At 37.4% G+C, this 20,758-nt stretch overlaps 2 protein-coding genes across 4 annotated transcripts in view; both read left to right on the forward strand.

Moving 5' to 3' along the window:
* The first annotated feature begins 7,607 nt into the window (after positions 1–7,607).
* LOC133449351 (G-protein coupled receptor 61-like) lies at positions 7,608–12,453 on the forward strand. The gene is made up of 2 exons (XM_061728497.1): positions 7,608–7,893; positions 9,178–12,453. Exon 2 carries the CDS (start codon positions 9,380–9,382, stop codon positions 10,778–10,780), a length of 1,401 nt encoding a protein of 466 aa, XP_061584481.1. The 5' UTR covers positions 7,608–7,893; positions 9,178–9,379; the 3' UTR covers positions 10,781–12,453.
* Positions 12,454–15,621: 3,168 nt separating this feature from the next.
* LOC133448501 (AMP deaminase 2-like) overlaps positions 15,622–20,758 on the forward strand; it is a 37,593-nt gene continuing 32,456 nt past the window's right edge. For 2 of the 3 annotated variants that reach the window (XM_061727085.1, XM_061727086.1), the window contains exon 1: positions 20,118–20,300. In XM_061727085.1, the coding sequence (XP_061583069.1) occupies positions 20,201–20,300 (100 nt within the window). In that variant the 5' untranslated portion in view covers positions 20,118–20,200. Of the gene's footprint in view, positions 15,641–15,862; positions 15,924–20,117; positions 20,301–20,758 lie in introns of those variants that run through there. The other variant, XM_061727087.1, reaches the window with a different exon arrangement.

The following is a 20,758-nucleotide window of genomic DNA, read 5'->3' on the forward strand; positions in this document are numbered from 1 at the left end:
TTGTGAAATGATTCAAGAACAAAAAGAAAAAGAAATCATATAAAAAAGCTCTTGAATACTCGATTGTGTGTGGCTTTTTTGTGTAAATTGAAATAATTGCCGTCATGTTAAAAAAAGTTTTGATTTGTATTCTGAGACCTGTTGTGGAGCTTTTTCAAACTCACATGAATTTAAAGTGCTGCTTTGTCACAAGAGTCAGATTCACGATTATCAAGACAAAGAACTGCTTTAACCATCAATTTATCCATTAATGATGAGTGACAATCTTAAAAAACTACATATGAATGAAGTTCATAACAAGGCCCATGCATTCAACGGCATCTTTATTTTATTTTATTAGATTTTCAAAATAAACTGATAAAAATGATATCATTATTATCATTATTATTGACATCTAAATCATAGATTGTCGCCTAATGTAACTTGCAAGGCCCGATCTGTTATGAATTTGATTGATGGTCTGTGGGGTCCATACTCAGACCCTCTTGTGAAAGAGTTGCTACCACAACAATAGAGTGAAAGATATATTTCTCCTCCGAGTCTCTTTTTTACAACCCTCACACTCTTCAGCTCCATCACTGGTGTCTCAAACATCTAAACCATCTCTCTTGGATCGTGTTTTTATCATGCATCTTCATCCAGGATTCTTTTGTTTACGTCATGTATGTGGATCTAACTGCCAAGGAATATCATACTAATTATGTTAAAGTACATGTTTTGATTTACATCAGCTCTCACAAGGTTGCATCACATCTTCCTATTAGTATGACTCTTCAAATTGTTGGAGTTTGAGGAGACAGACAGTTGCTGGGCCACTATTTTTCAAATCTTTTATCTGTAATGTGCTGAATGTTTTCATCGGTGACAAATTCAGATGAAGACAAGTGGCAGGAGTACACAATCCTTCAGTCTCACAAACGTAGGTGTTTAGGTCCCGTAGTGAGTCATCAAGGCGATTGTGGAAGCACCCAAACTGTCTAGTGGAGTTTCTTACACAGTAATGAATTGCATTAAACACACTGGAAAAATCAGTGAAGTCAAGAAGTCTTTTCTTTAGTCTGGAGGATGCAACATCTGTGCTTTCCAAAATTAAGTCCTGATTTGGATTTGTGAGACCACATGACCCATTTTTACGATCTCAGTCCATCTTAAATGAGCATGTGCCCTTGAAATATCTTTATACATGTTCTTTTATTTGCATGGTAGTTTTTTTAACCAATGCTTACTGACGCAGAAGTGAGATGTTATACCACTTGTTTTTCCTTTTTTTTATTTTCATTTCCAGTGTTTGGTTAAACAAAAGGACATTTCTTAGCTACAAACTATATCAGCATATGATTTTTTTTCTTTTGTATTTTTCAAATGGTTTTATTAAAGGACTCATGTGTGATTTAATTTTTTATTTACATTTTGCGTATTTTTCTAACTTATTTTGATTTAACAGCAAAATAATATTTATAATAAAGAACATGCAAATGTAATGATTAAAAAAACTCTTGGAATCAGAATCAGAAGGCTTTATTGCCAGACAAAGTGAAAAACTATTTACAGTACTAGGAATCTGTTGTGGTCAGAAAAATCTTATAGTCTTATATGTATACAGATTTGTAATATATACACAACAGAATAAAGGTGAGATAAATAAGAACAAAATGATCAATAAAAATATACATTTAAAAAAACAGTAAAGCGTTATATAAAGAATGATGGGAGAGAGATGTAGTGCAAATGAAAATGACTGAATTGGGGGGGTGATATTGCATCAAAGAGTTGTGCAGGAACGACGCTTCTGCAGCATCTCCTCTCTGTCTGACACAGTTCTCAGTGGCAGTAATTACTCTTCATTTTCATAATCAGCTTTGAATTGATTCCCATTATTGTCCAAACCCAAGCACAAACAATCCATGAGTATCACGCTCTGGGAAAAGATGCAGAAATTGTCTCCAGCAGTGCATATGTTCTACTTAATTGTGTATAATGTTTTTATGGTTCAAGAAGATGTATGACATTAGACCCACAATCACCTTGTATTTCAATCTTAAACTCTGAAATTTTAATTCTCGAGAGAAAATGCATTTATAGCTGTGACACATACAGTTAAAGTCACAAAATAAAGTAAGATTTTGCCTGTTAAGATGACGGACATGATCCTCATGAAGAAGAATCAATATTTCATTCTACAGCTACTGACTTGTGGTATTCTCCGGTGCACACTATTGATCACAATGTGTCTGCGTGTTCTGGCATTTGTGGTCATTGTTCTATCATCATCAAACCATTTTTTCACTGAGATCATTCAGATTGATGTGGTCTGAGTGGGGAAGTAGGAGAGAACCGGGTTGATTAAAGCACATTCCTGCTGGAGATCTTTAGCTGTGAATTATAAATTCAGGTGCGACTCTGGGACAGTGGCAGCAGGTTCAGGTGAAATCCAGCCCAGACCAACATGCTCCCTCAAGTACATGAGTTCAGCCTCTTTTTCTGGAGAGGGGATGTTTGTTGTCTGAATTATAAACACACATAAGCTGATCAAGATGATGCCACATTTTGGTCGTCCTCATGCACTATGATGCTTTGCTGAGGCTCATGTGCTGTACTATACAAATGTACTAAATAGCAGATTGTTGCTTTCATAAAATGCTTTTGTAATTATTAAGGCTGAAAGACTAGCGTGTATCAATCAATCTATCACTGATTAGTAATTAAGGTAAACTGCTGTGAATTTTGGTTTTGTTATGTTTTTTGTTTTTTTTTCAGGTCTGTTGGCTGTTTTGCAAAAATCTTTGTGAACGCTTGAGGTCATTTTGGGCAGTTTTCTGTCCTTAGATGCTCATGTTCAGCAGCTAACTCATTCAGCTTTCTCAGGAACGTAACAAATTAAGGCAGAAGTGGAACTGATCATTCCTGCCTTTATTTCTTTATGGCTTTTATTCTCTCTGAACCTGTCAATGAACAAAACATCGCTGATTCTGCTGCAGTCTGTTCTAAAGGCAGTCAGACTTCTTTTGTTCATCTCTAGAAAGACAAACAACATTACTCTTCACTGGCTTCCAGTCAGTTTTAAAGTCAGTTTCAACGTTCCAGTTGTGACTTTTAAAACTCTCAGCGGGGAGGCGTAATGGTCATACTCTTGCAGTCGTCTTTAAACACGTGATCAGGCATTTGCTGGTAAGGGCACCTGCACTTTTAACCAAGGTAACTTTAACTCAGTATGTGGACAAAAACTGTGAAAAGGGGATGCAAAAGGTAACAAGTTCATGGCCTCTTTTTTCTATAGAACTGAATTGGTACTTAAATATTTATGACAAACTAGGCAAACGTTAGAAGTGCAGGCCATGAACTCTCCTCCTTTGCAATTATCAACCACACCTTGTCTGAGTTTTAAGGAAATATGACGACATGGCAGCGAACAGAAATTTCTTTTAATAAACTATGTGAGCACGTACAAAGTTAAAGTAACCTTGGGTCATTTGCAGGGAGCCTATTCAAGCTATAGTGAATCTTTGATTTTTATTAGAAGCTTAAAATGATAATTTACTCTCATGTCAGAACTTACCCACTGGGCTAACATTAACAGTTATTATGCAGCAAGCACATATTTTATTCTAACTCAAAACTGCTTTGATAGATGGTCTTTTGGTCATTAATTAATGTTTATATTCTTTAATGGACTTGGTGTTAATTAAACTCCGGGGTTTTCCTTTAAGGATCACCAAAACGTGCCATATATCCTCTTAATTATTTTGAATGAAACTTATATGCAAGAAATGTTCCCTTTTTAAAGTGACTTCATATTCAAATGAAAGCAAGAACAAGTGCACATTTATGTTTAAAATGTCTTAAACAAGTATATGTTCAGTGAGATATATCAGCTAAAGCAGGTAAAATATATTTCAGATGTTTTTTTTCATCAAGATAAGGATCAGTTAGTTTGGGGATCATGTTTAAAATGGAACATTTGCATTTCTTAGTGTCCTCTAACAATGGCCAACCTCATTCAAAACAAATAACTTGTTAAAACACCAACATGCCCAGTTGCTTACATAGATGACGAAATATCAAATTAGTTTCCAGAGAGGATTAATGAAAACTCTGCTCCAGACTCAGGGTTTTACAGCTCTGCTGACTGCAGAGAGCACACTGCCACCATGTGTCGCAACCAGCAGGCTCAGGGGTCTCGCTCAAATTATAACTCAGTGAAAAACCAAGACTCAGCCTGCGTCTTGCAACAGACTTCACCACTGACAGGTACATTTGAAACTTATAAAAAACAAATGCTTTTTGAGTGTTTTCACTTTGTGAGTGCTGAACTTATTTACATTACAAGTTCAACTGCACGTACCCTGATCAAAAATGATGAGATAGTGGAACAGAGACCTGAGAACTTAACAAGTGATATACCCTTATATGTATAATATGCATACAAGTACAGGAATAGACATACTGTGAATATGAATATGTAAATACATACTATGCACAAGAGGATGCAAATATTATATAAACATGATATATAATGGACACATAATGAACATGAGTTATTAAGTCTAATTTCAGTAGGTAGGAACGATTTGCTCCATCGTTCCTTAGAGCAGCGAGGTCCATGACACAAGCTGTTGCACAAGCATGGTTAAACGTAGCTTGTGCACTGCTTCAGTTGAAAGGTCAGTGGTATCAAACAGTAATTTAATTTAACTATGCTTTATTTGCTCTGACAAAATGTAGTTTGTACGTTCTGTTTTATATCTTATGAAATCTATGGTTAACAGGCAATGCAGATGCTTACTGCATGGTGTGCTCCTATCTGCAATGCGATGGGGAAACGAGCATGATGGAAATGGTAGAGTATAATTAAAACGTGTGCTTTTTAGGGCACATTATTCCATTATATCCATTATTTTTATATTAATTTCCCAGCCATAGTGCTTTGTATTGTATTATTAATTTATATTAATATATATCTTTAATTTGTTTGTAGGTGCACTGCGAGTCCTCCAGTGGAATGTGTCCACTATGACAAAGGGACACAATATAAGTGCCAGAAATGTGGCTGAACTGTTCTGTTTGGCATTTTGTTGTTGTTCTCTGTTATGTGTGGCCAGGTATGGGTTGTGTTTCATTTTTGGGAAAAGTTAACCCTTATTTTTCCTCTGTCCATGGTAGAGTTTTCTTATTTTAGTTTGTTATTTTAGTTTGAATTGGCTTGGCAGACTCTACTCTTGAAACGAGAAATTGAGACAATTTGTTTGTGTGCCTTTACCTTTATTTCGTATTAATTTATACTTATTATCAATCCAAAAATAGTGATTACAAAATGAATAAATTGGGGGGTATAAGTATGCTGAGATTCATCCTGCAGTGGTAGTGAGTTGATTAGTAGTCTTACCTGAATGCATCAAGTGATGGGAGCATTATTTGATAGGATGTTACTGGACTATAAAATTATGCTACCCCTGAAATATTGATTTAAATGGATAATATGGGATGTTGAGTATTTGATCCTTCAAAATACATTACCCATGACATGAATTGTATTACACTTTGTGAACATTATACAATAAAGGGGAAAAAAAAACAATTCTATCGATTTATTTGATATTCATTCAGTCATTCGCCTTTATTTAACCAGGCAGGTCATTAAGAACACATTCTTATTTACAATGACGGCCTGGCAAGCGACAAGGACCACTTGGGGGGAAAAGGACGTGGGCTAGGGAGTAAAACACAGTAGAATTGCTCTACAAAAGGTAGAAAACCATTATGTAGCATTTTTCGATAGGGTAGCAAAAATCGACAGATGCTATCGGTTTATACAGCGGTAGCATTTTTCGACGAAACAGCAGAAATCAACAGAACACCGGAAGTACAGTTGGGAGAGAGAATGTAAATTAAATTGAAAGGCAATGATTTGCAAATCTCACTATTAAATATCATTGGCTCAGAAAAGAGCATTTAGGATCATTACCCCCGGACGTTTGGAAGTGATATGTAAAAAGTAGCGTTGGCAAAAGTGAAACAAGTTCACAAGTGCATCTACTGTTCCTGCTCCTGAAGTACTGACAGTGTCATTATCAGGTTTACAGTTAACCTTATTAGTCAGTCAATGCATGGAAGGTGCTGCACATTAAAATATGTTCGTTAATGGAAAGAAAATGGAGCAAGATGTGATTTTGATGAAATGCAAATGTCTAATGTTTATCAAGAGGAACATTGCAAATGCAAATGAAAAACATCCAGGACTCAATAGCTTCATGCACACTCCTTTAGTGGAGTAGCCTTATCCATAATAGCCCGGATATCATTGTCCCCCTAAGACAGAGCAACGAGATGAACTGTATGTGAAAAAGATCACCGTGGCAACAAGAGTCCCAGTTTGAGAAGCTGGGGTGGTGGAGACTGAGGCCTGGCCTAATCAATGTCTCCTTGTCTCAGTAAAGCTTGCACTGGAAGACATCTAGGGAATTCCTGCCTAAATCATTATTGACTGAAAATGTAAATAATTTGAATAAATAAAGATAAGTATAACAAATACAGGAAACAGATATGAAAGAACTGCACATTACACATACCAACATATATGATTATCAGTGGGAGTCTTAAATGGTCACATGTTGGCTTGGTAGATGTGAGGCCTCCAGCTGTGATCTAGGCCAACAGCACTAGGAGGCTGTAATATGATCAATTCAATTTCATTTATATAATGTCTATTAGAATGGGCAGTGTATTGTGATAGACAGTTTATTAATAAATTAAAGCTGAATTACAATACAAACTGTCTCCAGGCACTTTTCAAAAATCCAGAACATGACCTCTGAGCAAATATGAAAGAGACAATCAGTGGCAAGAAAAGCTCCCCTTCAAGAATGAAAAAACCTTGAGCAGGACCTGGATCATAAGAGGGGACCCTCCTGGCGAAGGGGAAGAACAGAGGAGGGAGATTGACAGAGAGGATTATTCAGAACGAAAAATAACATTTTTGGATGGATAAAAACTAAGAGAGATGGCAACATGTCACATGTCAGCACTTCAAGATCTGCAGTTAATAATACCAAGTTGTATTCTGTCTGGCTTAGTAGCCTGTCCAGAGTTAACAAACTGCATTAATGTTTACAGCAACTGATATTCTGCATGAGGTTTAATAACTTTTATGAGATCAGCATGAAAGCATTTAGGCCTAAAGATTTTCATTAATGTAACATACAAAGCAGTTAGCGTGACGAGATATTAAAAAGAATAACAAGGTGCATACATGCAGTTAACAGAGCTTTGGTCTATGCTATGAAAAACATATTTACCAATAAATTATCAGCATGTTAAATAAAATACCAAATTAGTTTGTATTAATCCACTAAATACCAGCATTAACTTACCTGACTTTATGAAACCCCTTCAGAAGCATCAGATCCATCCTTTAAGCTTTGCTTGAAAATACATTAATTCTTCCACACATACATTTCCCATTTCCATCATAATAACTTCCTGTTTTTGTGGGTACAATTTTGACAAAACTGTGAGGAAACTAGGACCCTGCAGAGATCGCAGCTCTGCTCTTATTTCTCTCTGCCTCCTGCTCCATCTCTGCGGTCACTGTGTGTGAGTGGAGGGGAAAATCAGAGAGGAGCTGGTGTCTTCTTTGGGAGCGTTTACATCAGCATCGTGTGAGGAAAAAGAAAACCCCTGCCACCACAGATGTAGCCATCCATTGAGGAAAATGCACAGGGCAGATGGAGGGATGATAAAAGAGCCATACTCTTACTGTGGAAAGAGCTCCAACAGCATTTACAATGTGCAGTGATTGATTTCCACTGTGAACCTCGGCAGTGGGAGCAAAATCAGGTTTTCCATCCTTGGAGACCAAAGCAGCAGACAGCTGCATCAGGAAATACTCAGAAACAGGTACACAATGATCTTTTTCTTGTTCTCCTTCTGTTCTCATCCCATCATAATCCCCGATTATCACCAAATTGTCTTGCATGTTCTCCACCTTTTCCTCTAATCTGCTTATTATACACAGCTGATTACAACAGATGCATCTACTTTGATTGTGTTTTCATACATATGTAATGTGGGCCTTGCTTCATAATGGGCTTAATGCACTGATGGTTAACAAACAAATGAGAAGGCTGAAAGAATGAACCAGGAGCACCTATATGTGTGCTACAGAGACACTGCCCAGCGAAGCAGTCTGTCACAAGTGATGAGAAATATGGGAGTTTGATTCTTTTGCATCCATGTTTGTTTAATCCTCAGCAGACAGGACATCTCAGGCTTTTGTAACATATGTAGAAGACATCATTTATAGCAGTATAGCACTACCTAGCATGTTTCTTGTCTCCAATAGATGGGCACAGCAGACATGCATATGTTCTCTGTAAGTGTAAAACATGTTGAGGTTTTGTGTTCACAACACTATATTCAGCCATACAAACGCGGTCAACGTGGCTTCTGTTCTATTCAGGTGAACAGGGACAATTACGGAGTAAATCTCAGACCTACACACAGTTCTGAGGCAAGGGCGTCCAAAATCAGTGATCGCATTTATATAAGAACTAAATAAGGACTAAAAATACATGTGAATGCAGGCGATCCTGCGGAAGAGGGCTAATACCTGTTCTGTGCCAGAATTAGTTTTGGTGAATGAGCTTGCAGTCATGCATTGAGAGGATGTGTGCTTGAAAAGTGCACATCACCTGCTGCTGCTTACACTTAGATTTCACCAATTAAAAAAAACAAAAACAACATACAACATAATGCTAAGATCAAAATAAAACATAAAATGATATGCTTGATTTCTGGAGGATCAATGAGAAGGTGCATACCATAATTTAGAAATCATTTTTAAACTGCTTTTAACAACGGTTTATCTCTGTAAAAGGTGCTATGCCTTGAATGATCCTTCCATCCATCCATTTTCTATTCTCTATCCTAGCTCATTACAGGCGAGAGAAAGTATGAATGATCTGTACTTTGAGTTAATTGGTATGAGGGTTGTCTTTGAAGATTTGAGAGGCTATAAAAGTTAATAAAAGAGAATTAATTTAGTAAAAACTGACACAGGAACAACATGTTGGAGGAATTTGCTTAACACGAGTTTTAATGATGAAGTATTCACTGATAAGAATAAACAAATGCAAAAACACTGAGAATGTATTTTCTTCTTTTTGTTCATCTTTATTTTAGGGTGCATTTTATCAGATGGCAATCATGACAGTATCCGCCAATGGACAGGAATCATAACATCTAAACCTCCTGGCCGCCACAACATCATCCTCTGGACCACAATGCAACTTTCGGTCTAATTTTCAAGCCTCACAGCCTGGCTTTGAAGGATGGGTGATGGGCCTGTGACTGATCCTGCCTGCCTGTGTCATCCCACCCTTCAATGGAGCCGCTGTGGAACTCCTCCCACACACCTCCACAGCCCTCATCCAACATGTCTGCCTCGTCTCTGCCAGAGGGCTGGGCTCTGTCCCATTCGCTGGCCATGCTGGCAATGCTGCTAATGGATCTGCTGGCTGTGGTGGGTAATGTGGCTGTTATGGCGGTCATTGCCAAGGCCCCACAGCTCCACAAGTTTGCCTTCGTTTTCCACCTTTGCGTGGTGGACTTACTGGCAGCCCTGGTGCTGATGCCGCTCGGCATGCTCTCAAGCCGAGCCTTCTTTGGGGAGGCTCTGTGCAGGAGCTACCTCTTTCTCAGTGTGTGCCTCGTCAGCGCTGCCATCCTCTCGATCTCTGTTATCAATGTGGAGCGTTATTACTACGTCATCCATCCCATGCGCTATGAAGTGAAGATGACTATTGGCCTGGTGGCTTCAGTGCTAGTGGGGATCTGGGTCAAAGCTCTGGCTATGTCGGCTCTGCCGCTGGTCGCTTGGTTCCTGCAAGGTGGGAGACCTCCTCTTCTGGAGGGCAGTGTGGTTGGGGGAGGCGGAGGAGCGGTCCCATCGCCCCCTGCTCAGGGTCACAGGCGCTGCTCTCTGCATTGGACTGGGGGAGGATCGAACCGCCTAGCCTTCATGGTCCTCTTCACGCTGGTGTATTTCCTGTGCCCACTACTGGTCATTCTAGTTGTGTACTGCAACATGTTCAAAGTAGCTCGGGTGGCTGCGATGCACCACGGACCACTGCCTACCTGGATGGATACCCCTCGCCGTCAGCGATCTGAGTCACTAAGCAGCCGTTCCACAATGGTAACCAGCTCTGGGACTGGGAGTGGGACTGACAGAGCTACTCCACAGCGCCCCTTCGGGGGAGGAAAGGCTGCAGCAGTGTTGGCAGCAGTAGGTGGGCAATTCCTTTGCTGCTGGCTGCCTTACTTTACTTTCCATCTGTACTCGGCGCTGGCTGCCAGCCCACCTGCTACTCTGGCCTCTCTGGAGGAGGTGGTTACCTGGATTGGCTACTTCTGCTTCACCTCCAACCCCTTCTTCTACGGCTGTCTGAACAGACAGATCCGTGAAGAGCTAGGCAAGCATCTGCCCTGTTTGTTTCGCAGAGCAGGGGTTGAAGTTGAGGACAGACTGCCAAGCCGCGAAGGCTCCATAGAGGAGAATTTTCTCCAGTTTCTTCAGGGCACCGGCTGTAACCTGGATCCTCAAAACTCTCGCAGCACTTCCAGTCCTAAGGGGGAGGCCTGCTGCCCTGTAGCTCAGCCCCAGCCAGTGGAGCCAGCACAGCCAATACCCATTGATTTCCGAATCCCTGGACAAATAGCAGAAGAAACTTCAGAGTTTATTGAGATTGAGCAGGTGAAAAACAACCATATACATACAGACAACTGAGTTTTGATTGTATTTATATTCTGAAAACACATCTGAAGATATAAAGTCTTTCAGGAAGTTTTTCATTCACTCATGATAAAACTGTCTACCAGGCAGCTCAGCTCATAGGACTTTAAACTGCATCTTTAAATCATTGCACTTTGCTCCATCAGGTTTTCATCTTAAAAGAAAAAAAAAGTTAGAAGCAGTTAGAATGCACTTGAAGTCATTGCATGTGAAAACAGAAGCTGCCACTACATCTAAAAAAATAAATGGATGGGATTTAGCTGAAACACTCTGCTCAGTAAATGACTCATACTGATTTAATTTACCATCTTTTTAAGTGTAAAACAAAAGCTTAATTAGGAGGTTTGATGCTATGTCAGGACCTGATCAATTTACTGACTTAAATGGCTCCTGAGTGTCCCTTTTAATATGATATTACAGTAATAATGCTGGCTTTCTCACAAATAATTGTGTTATTGTGCCATTACATTTTGCTCCTGGAGAAACTGCCTTTAGCACCACAGACCAACTTTTTGATATCCAAAACTCTCGCAAGTCACTCGTAATGTCAAAGACGGCAGCAATAAAATGCACAAAATTGTAAGTGTTGATTTGTTGACTGAATTTCATCAGTAGACAGTGCCATTGCTATGCTTAATCCAGTCTACATTAGATGAGGAGGTGTGCATATTGTGGCCTAATCTCTCATGGAATTGCCAAAAGCTATTTACAGAATCAAACGTTTTTTTCAAACACATCTTTCTTTAATGATCAAAAAAGCAGGTCAGGTCTGATTTGACTCAGCTTATAACTCATCTTTAGGCCTCCAAGCTTTCTACCATGTAGTGAATTTATCAGTGTATTTAGTTATTATAAATCTAAAAAAAACAGTATTGTTTTGATGCAGTGCATCAAATTCACATGAATATATTCCTTACGTTGCTTAATGTAGACCGTATGTTATGTTTAGTAAAACTGTATTTTTGGGTTGTGTATGCCACTCAGTGCGTGCATTTTTCATTCTTATCTGTGGTAGTGAGCATTTGTTATAAACTTCGTGAGAAGGAGGCTGATGTTTTACAAGTATGCAGTAACTGCCTTTACGCGTCTTTCAGCTTTGGAGATTTTTTATTCTGAAAGAGAGTACGTTTAGTTTACCTTGACAGCTCTGCTCATCAGGGTTATTTTCAGTACCTCAGTGCAGGAAATGCTATTCTTTTATAGTCATGTGTGTACTTTCAGGTATGATTTCTGCACACTAACATTTAAGGAGGCTAAAGTAGAGAGACTCTGTTTAGGTTTTATTAGAATTACGGGTGCAGACTTTATGTTTTCAGTTTGACAACATGTTCGAGTGGTATTTTATAGCAAACTGTAAAGAATACAATATATATGATAAAGTATCAGTGGACATTACTGACACAAAGCGTTTTTCTTATGTATCATGGAAACAGGGTTTTTAAGGTACTTTTCTCAGAGGGACTTTTAGTGACAATACCAATCAAAAATCAATGTCTTGCTGAGCTCAACACTTTCTTCTCATCATGTCTGTATATCCCAAACTGTGAATGATGTTGAACATTTGTGTTAGCACTTGCATTTGTTCAGAGATCATTTTTAATGCTGTGATTAAAACAAAGAATGACTTCCATTGTACCTGCAACGATATGAATGTGTTTAGAAAAAAATGTGGCTAAAACTTTGAGTGCAAGACACTGTTGTAATAAAGAGTTTCTATGTTTGTAAAAGATTTTGTGTGAACACTCATTATTTTATGCACTTAAAACACAAGAATGAGACTATTTGCTTACGTAATATTGATGGTCTATATAGCTCATGATTAACATCTCAGTGCTCTGTTACTGTATTTTTAGCTTCTCTTTAATGTGTGTGTGTGTGTGTGTGTGTGTGTGTGTGTGTGTGTGTGTGTGTGTGTGTGTGTGTGTGTGTGTGTGTGTGTGTGTGTGTGTGTGTGTGTGATTTGTGTTAATATCCCACAGCACAGACAAGTGGTGGGAGGGCCCAGCTCAAACACTTTGACCTTAAGGGTAACATTTCAACTTTAAAGGCCAAAGCAGTAGTAGCTGTGTTCAAACTTTATCAGGAATTAATAGATAAATACAAATTAACAAAACAAAAGAAAATGTGGAGAATCAATAAAAAGAAATAAGTGAAAGTACTCACTCGAATCCATCCTCTGATTAATGCTGTGCTTTATTTGGAAGATGCTGCTGTGTGCGAGGCCTCACACCTCAATGAGGGACCTCATTCTAACCGCCTCCAGCTTCAGCAGGATCTGCCATCCCCATGGCAATTATTACCTAGTGACATTTCTGTCTGCTGTAGTGGGCGGTAGGAGGAGCTTGCTCCAATGGCAACTCAAAAAGACACAAAATGAAAGGCTTCTTAAAATATATTTAATTTACTATGTACCAGAATGAACTATCAAATATCCTATCACGATTATAACAGTGTTATTTAATTGTTTTTAATTTTGGAAGTTTAACAGAACACGTTCCTGCTGTATTTTCATTTATTTATTTAGTTTTCAACTTGCATATTTTATTTTATTTCTATACTCAGTTAAATAGATTATATATTTTATAGATTAAAAATTTAATCATAAATGTTTGATCTGATGGAGGATATGTCTCATCATTTTTTTTTTCTAAATTCCGCTTTAATTGTTATTGTTATTAGCAATCCTTGGATTAAGTGACATACCGTACATGGTTAACTGAGGCTCTGGACTTTAGTCACAGTGAGTGAGCATTAAATTCCTATTTCTTATTTTTCTTTGAGTTATCCATTTACTTTTGTAAGTAGATCACCTCGTTATTACTTAACTGAACGAACTTTAAAACATTATGTGGCATTTTACACTGAATTTACTTCTTAAATACTGACCTTTATAAACATTGTAGTAATCGATTACATATAATCAGATGTTTGTTTGATTAAGGGTGACATCAATATGTCAATCTGTCAAAGTTACTTTATTCTATTAGGTTTTGCTGATCTTACTGAACAATAAGTTATTGTCTTTGTGGTTAGCACTGTTGCTTAACTGCAAGGAGGTTCCTCGTTCAATTCATGGCAGGAATCCTTTTAAGTGGCATCTACAGAAACAGCTACTCCAAAAACATATATGTCAGGTTAATGGTGAAAATGTCCCCATAGGAGTGAGCACGTGTTAATGTACATTTTTAGCTCTTTTTTTCTTCTCCTTTTTTTATCAGCACAGTTATATTTCTGCTTATTTTACATTTCTATTGCATTTTTCACATGCTGCCTTTAAATGGTATGAAAAACATGTTTTCTGACTGTGTACATGACTAAATTTTAAATCTTGAATCGACGCCACCAGCTGATCACTGTGACCCCGCATTGGAATAAACGTGTATAGATAACAGTTGTTTGTTTTTCTTTCCTCCTGGTCCTAAATCCAAATGAGTGGTCCACTTTACAAGATCAAAGTCCTCAATGTGGCCTATGATTGATAACTACAACAGAAAAAATATACCGCTTTACTGTGAGGTTATTTTGAACTATTCTAAATAAACTTATATAAAATGTTTTGCGTTTAACCTACAAGCCACATTCACCCATGTACAAGAATGAAGGCACCATATTCTACATATTTGTTTCTCTTTTATTTTGGTACTGATATTATGATACTGAGGAGAAATTTTGAGTGGCATACAGTACAGACCAAAGGCTTGGGGACACCTTTAATTCAAACAAATGGGCAAGTGTGTCCTAACGTTTGGCCTGTACTGTACTATATATATATATATATATATATATGTATATATATATATATATATATATATATATATATATATATATATATATATATATATATTTTTCAAAAAATACTAGTTATTTAGGATTTTGTTGTTGTTTTAAGCGTCAAAATGTCATGTGGTGCGACCGTCCGACCATGACTCTTGTTTTGAAAACTTTTTTTGCAATCACTCTAAATGTATTTAAATCAATCTTCTGCCCTATCTGGCATGATTTCCGAAATATTTTGTAGTCCTGTATAAGATTGCAACACATTTGCATTTATATTTCCATAATAATATACAAACAAAGTTTGACTGATGATGTCCATTTTATGAAATATCATGTGGCGCAACTATTAAAAAAACAACCATTTTTGTATAATACTGAAAACTTGTAAAAAAAGATGTCAAGATGTTAAGGAAATTAATTTTAATATTTATCATGGTTGCACCACATGACTTTTTTAAGGCTAGTGCCAATTCATCTTGGCCAAAAAAACTCTGAAATCACTTAATTTAAAATTTGAACATGAATTTATGTGTACACAACATTCTTAATGTTTGAACTACTGCAAATAGATATTCTTTTTATTATTATTTAAAATTGACCTGTTCGTCATTGACCCATATATATATATATATATATATATATATATATATATATATATATATATATATATATATATATATATATATATATATATATATATATATATATATATACTAACTTATACTAACTTTTGGTCTGTACTGTATGTTAAAAGTGAGTATGACTTCTGCATCTGTTACTGTCGGTGAGAAAAGACGGATTAGTTTGTTGTATGAATTATCTCCGTGTTGTTTTGTTTTTTTCCTCCAGTTTTTTCTGCAGATAAGACTTTATCAACCATTATCTAACTGCCAGGCCTCCCTTGTGTCGGCCTCTGGGTGTGTTTTACATGTGTCGACCTTTGAACCACTCACACCGCAGGCGGTTCCTCCCAAGACAAAACCTAATTGTGTCCTTTTGCAGGAGACCGACATTTGTTCACCACCTGACCAGCACGCTGAGAGAAACACCGGTGCTCATACCGGCCACTGCAACACTGTAATGGGACAAGTGAATAAACCTTTAACGTGAAGAGTTTATAAGCGATAATTGATAATTACAGCGCTACTTTAAATTATTGATGGTCATAGTTAAACTAGCGAGCAGGGCACGTTAGCCTCGTGAAGGGAGCGACTTTAATCAATATTCTGCTTTATAAACAACTTTATCAGTAGCGACCTACATATCTATTTATTTATTTATTGTCATTGTTTTCTTCAGGACTTTTGCAGCCAACTAAACCCTCTGCTGGCAGATAACTTTTCCTGCAACATGTCCAAAGGTAAGTGAAGCAGCAACAACACAGTCAGGCCAAAACACCACAACAATAAACCGCTTTAATGTCTTATTTTAGACGAATGGGGAACAAAATAAATCATCCAAAGCATACACAATACGGCGTACATGTTTGAACTCTTCATATAAATATAATACTTTGAATATAATCAGCTGGGGAGCATTGATGATATATTAGTTCACATTTTCACAAGTGAGTAGCCTAATAGTTTCCACAACTGAGTTTATTCATTCATGATTTTTGCAGTCACATGATGTCTGTATCGTTTTATTCCTAAAAACGTGGTAGAAATATGTATTTTCTAGCATTTGTTGTTGCAATTTGAACCTTTGACTCCATGTAAACAAAATCCACACACAGAGACAGTTTCTTCCCCCAAGCTGTTGCTCTGATGAACTCTCATCACTCATAGAGTCTCAGAGAATCAATCACTGTGCAATAATAATAATAATAATAATAATAATAATAATAATAATAATAACCTCAATCATATGCTGTAACAATGCACCTTTCATACTGTGGCACCTTTCACTTAAAAAAAATAATTTGTAAATATGTTAATAAGAGCTATCATTTGTCTATTTACGGTACAGTGAGCAAAACAACCGGAGTCAAATTCCCTGTCTTGTTTGACTTGACTTGGCCAAATAAACCTGATTCTGATGCTGATTAATTTTGAACCTGGCCTTATGCCACATTCACATCCTGCATGTGTATGCAAAAGCGATAATTGTATTTAATATGGCAGTAAATTGTCATAAAGTTGATACTTACAAATCAGTATGCTTGTTTGCCAGTATCAGCTGGAGACTTTTCTTGGTAATACTGACAACGGAAAATTGTACCACATTACATGTGGCTTGATAGATTTACAAATTCTTCTTGAAAGGAGTTTATGTTCATAGTTTAATTGTGATTTATTAACATGAAACAACCTACTGTGAATTGCACATGCTTTATTACTGAATTTGCACTGCCTAAAATCATATATCTGGACTTTTAAAGCTATCTTAATCTCTTCCTTATGTTTAATTACCTTTTTGAGACTATACCAAACAGCAATTTGTAAAATGTTTTTCTCTGACGTCATTGAGGAGGATCTCTGATGGTATCTCACATCCTTACATACTCTTTATTACTAGCATTTAACACACTATTTTCAAAGATGATGTCAAGAGAAATCTTAACGGCAGTCTCTTTTTTTTGCTGTGCTTTATAAGCGTCCTTGTTTTTTATAAATCTACTTTCAATTTGTGGAAAAAAGCTACAAGAACACTGTACTTAGTTTCGTTACCATCCAGTATCTTGCTTGAGGTGGTAAATTATTTGTAGAACATTTCAAAGCTTTGATTTCTAAAGTTGTATACATACAGCTGACGTTATATGTCTGTTTTAACTTATGAAGAAGGTATTTGGAAAAAGAAGGCACACATGATTTTTCCCCCCTCCCTAAAGGCCTCTGCAAACAAAATAATGACGTTCAGCAACTTTACTCTGAAGGAGTGAAAAAAAACCCTCAGAATCCAGGGATATGCACAGTACTCCTTTTTTAAGCAAAAGGGTGTGCAGGCTGAAAGTTTGACCAAGCAAACAGAGAACCAGAGGAGCTACCAAGTAATATAACTACTGTCAGTTTCCTGCTCAAGCTCCTGAGTGTGAGTAATTTGGTTTTAACAAAATGTGATCTATTCCAGGAGACTTTTATGTTGTTGTTTTTTTTAACCGCTCAGAATGCTTCTGTTTTTAGCCTTCGCTCTGTCTGCTTCGTCAAATAGAAAAACTAGGTCAGATTCCAAAAAAGGCTGAATTCAGCCTGAAACAATGTTTTTTTCTTTTAACTTGGCAGTAGCTGTATAAAGAATCATATCTTTAACTTGGTCAGACAATAAACTGATTGAATTGATCATTTATATATGTTAGTGTAAAGCTCTTTCCACTCGTGCTTCTCCAAGTATGTTAAGAATTTGGTTGCAATAGTTGGAGCAAACCTTTTTTGAAATATAGTTTTGTCTATAAAGATGAGTTTTTTGAGTATTGGGGTCAAATCTCAGATGGGTTATGTACTGCTGATATTCAATCCCAGTCCGAAATGAGCTGATTTTGAACAGTTAGTGTAGAGGAACTGGTAAATATTTACGTAGTAGATATTTACGTAAATAATCGTGGTGTGTACTGTGTGTACTGTATAGGTTGCATAAAGGCAATCTGGAAACCAAAGATCAAAGTATGATTAAACATAATTACTTTATTTCTAAAACTGTTTCCTGTACAATTTTAGATTCGGTAATGGAAAGACAGGAAGATAAAAGGCCTTTTTGTCCAACTTCATAATTTTGTTAGACCACTAGATGGGGATATTCCCTCTTTTATAGTTCCTCTTGGTCTGGAAACTGGGTTTAGTGTTAGAATATAAAAATGCATTAAGTTCACCGTACCATAATTATTAGTTATCAGTTCTTACCATCCTATAGTAAGTGGTGTATTTTTTTTTAACATGTGGACATTTATACACAACATGAAAAATATCTAATCTGATATAGTTTCCATAATCTAGTGTACTTCTAGGTCAATTATTTTTATATCTTAATTTAGTTATGATTGAATGTATTTCCCCAATTTAAAAAGAAAAACAAATCTGAATTATTATTATTTGAGAGAAAAAAAAAGTTAATTGTGGTGTTCGGTTAAGCTGACGGTGGTTACAGCTCTTTCAAAATAGGTGTTTGGAAATTATAATTTTTTCTCTTAAATTACAATAGCCACGTGAGAGCAGGTTGTAGGCTTACTTTCGTTGTCACGTCTGTGGTACTCTTTGTTTTTTGCGGATCGGCTGTCACTATTTATAAGACTTCATGTCAGGCAGGCCTGTGTGGTGTGTGCTTAGGCTGTCTGTCTAACCCCCAGAATCTTCCAGAAAAGAAGATTGGGCGGTCACTTCTCAGCTTACATGCTAAACTGGCTTTTATGCTGATGCAACCTACTTTTTTTTTAATTCTCCTGCTGGATCATTTGTCCTTTTTTCTCTTGGCTGAACAGACATATACTCATGACATCTAGTCTATCTTAAGACTAATTTTAGACGAGTCAGGAAACTGTTGTCCTTCACTCACCTTGTCATCCAGCTAGCAGGGTGAAGTCAGACACCAGCCCTGTTGGCTGTCATGCTAGATGCACACTTTTGCAATGGCCTCTTCTGTGGTTGTATTTGTGCTTCGGCTACAGGAAGCTAACTCCCTGGTTGCTAGGACAACCATAGACATATATACGTAGACGCCCCATCGAGCGCTGAGCCGTACGTCAACGTCGCCACCATATTGGTTGTGGCAAGACTGTCCTGTAAACTAATACAAGTAAATGGACTTATTTTCATAAAGCGCTTTTCTACAAAGAGATTTACGTTTTACGTCTCATTTATTCATTCACACGCGCACTAATATACTTGGGAAACAGTTAGGCACCAAATATAATATATTTAATTTTCTCAGATGGCAAAAATAAGAACTTTATTGATCCCACATAGGAGTAATTCATGTTTTATCAGCTATAGAGAACAAGGTAAAAAAAAACATTAAAAAAAATATATCCACCCTCACAAAAATAAGAAAAATAGAGAAATATTTATTTAACATTATTTCTCATCAACAAAGCATATTTTACATAAACATATTTTACATTTTTCAAGTAACAAAATAACATATTTGAACCATTTTTCAGATGTTATTTTATTGTCTGAAAAATGGTTCAAATATGTTATTTTGTTATTTGAAAAATTTTAAATTTGTTTTGTTGATGAGAAAATATGTTTCTCTATATTAGTGCGTGTGTGAATTAATAAATGAGACATGAAACGTAAATTTCTTTGTAGAAAGGCGCTTTATGAAAATAAGTCCATTTACTTGTAATAATTTACAGCGCAATCTTGCCACATTCAATATGGCGGCGGCGTTGACGTATCGCAGCAGCAGGCAAAACCACTGGATGGGGCGTCTACGTATATATGTCTATGCCTGGCAAAGCCTTGGGCAGCCTTTAGTGTGTTGTTTCGTAGCCTGCCTGCTCATCTGCCTCTAGCTGGGAGGGGGAGGAGGAGGAGCCAGCTTTGCAGAGGAACGTGCCCAAGCATCGCAGGGGTCCTGCCGCTGCACTGCCCCACCGTGAGACAGAGCTCCAGCATTAGAGTTGGTGCTCCTCTCTCCCTCTGCTGGCCGCTGTGCAGCTCCGGCTCATTCTGCTCCAGTGGTAACAAGAGCACTGGCGTTAAGATGTCATCCTCCTCCTCCTCTGCAAACGATGGACAAGGGAAGTCTAAACCAAAATCTCCGCTTCACAAAAGAGGGAGCCTACAGAGTACCACCAGCCCTGGTGAGTGTGAATGTTGGGGGATCCCATACAAAGAGTGACTTCAGCTGTTACGCTGATGTGGACTTTATCTGGTTTTGGGGCATTTGCTAAATTTGTTTGTTTGTTTGTTTGGCTTGGTGGTGGTTAGCACTGTTGCCTCACAGCAAGAAGGTTCCCGGTTCAAATCCCTGGCCTGGGCGGGGGTCTTTCTGTGTGGAGTTTGCATGTTCTCCCTGTGCTTGCGTGGGATCTCTCCAGGTACTCCAGCTTCCTCCCACAGTCCAAAAACATGCGTAGTAGATTAATTGGTGATTCTAAATTGCCCGTAGGTGTGAGTGTGAGTTTGTCTGGTTGTTTGTATATATGTGGCCCTGCGATGGACTGGCGGTAAAGCAGGTATAGATAATGGATGGATGTTTCAAAATTTGACAAAATATTTTGCTTTCAGCATGCAAGCTCCTTAGTTTGCAATGTATGCC

Source organism: Cololabis saira, chromosome 8 (genome assembly GCF_033807715.1).
Source record: "Cololabis saira isolate AMF1-May2022 chromosome 8, fColSai1.1, whole genome shotgun sequence".
Lineage (NCBI taxonomy): Eukaryota > Metazoa > Chordata > Actinopteri > Beloniformes > Belonidae > Cololabis > Cololabis saira.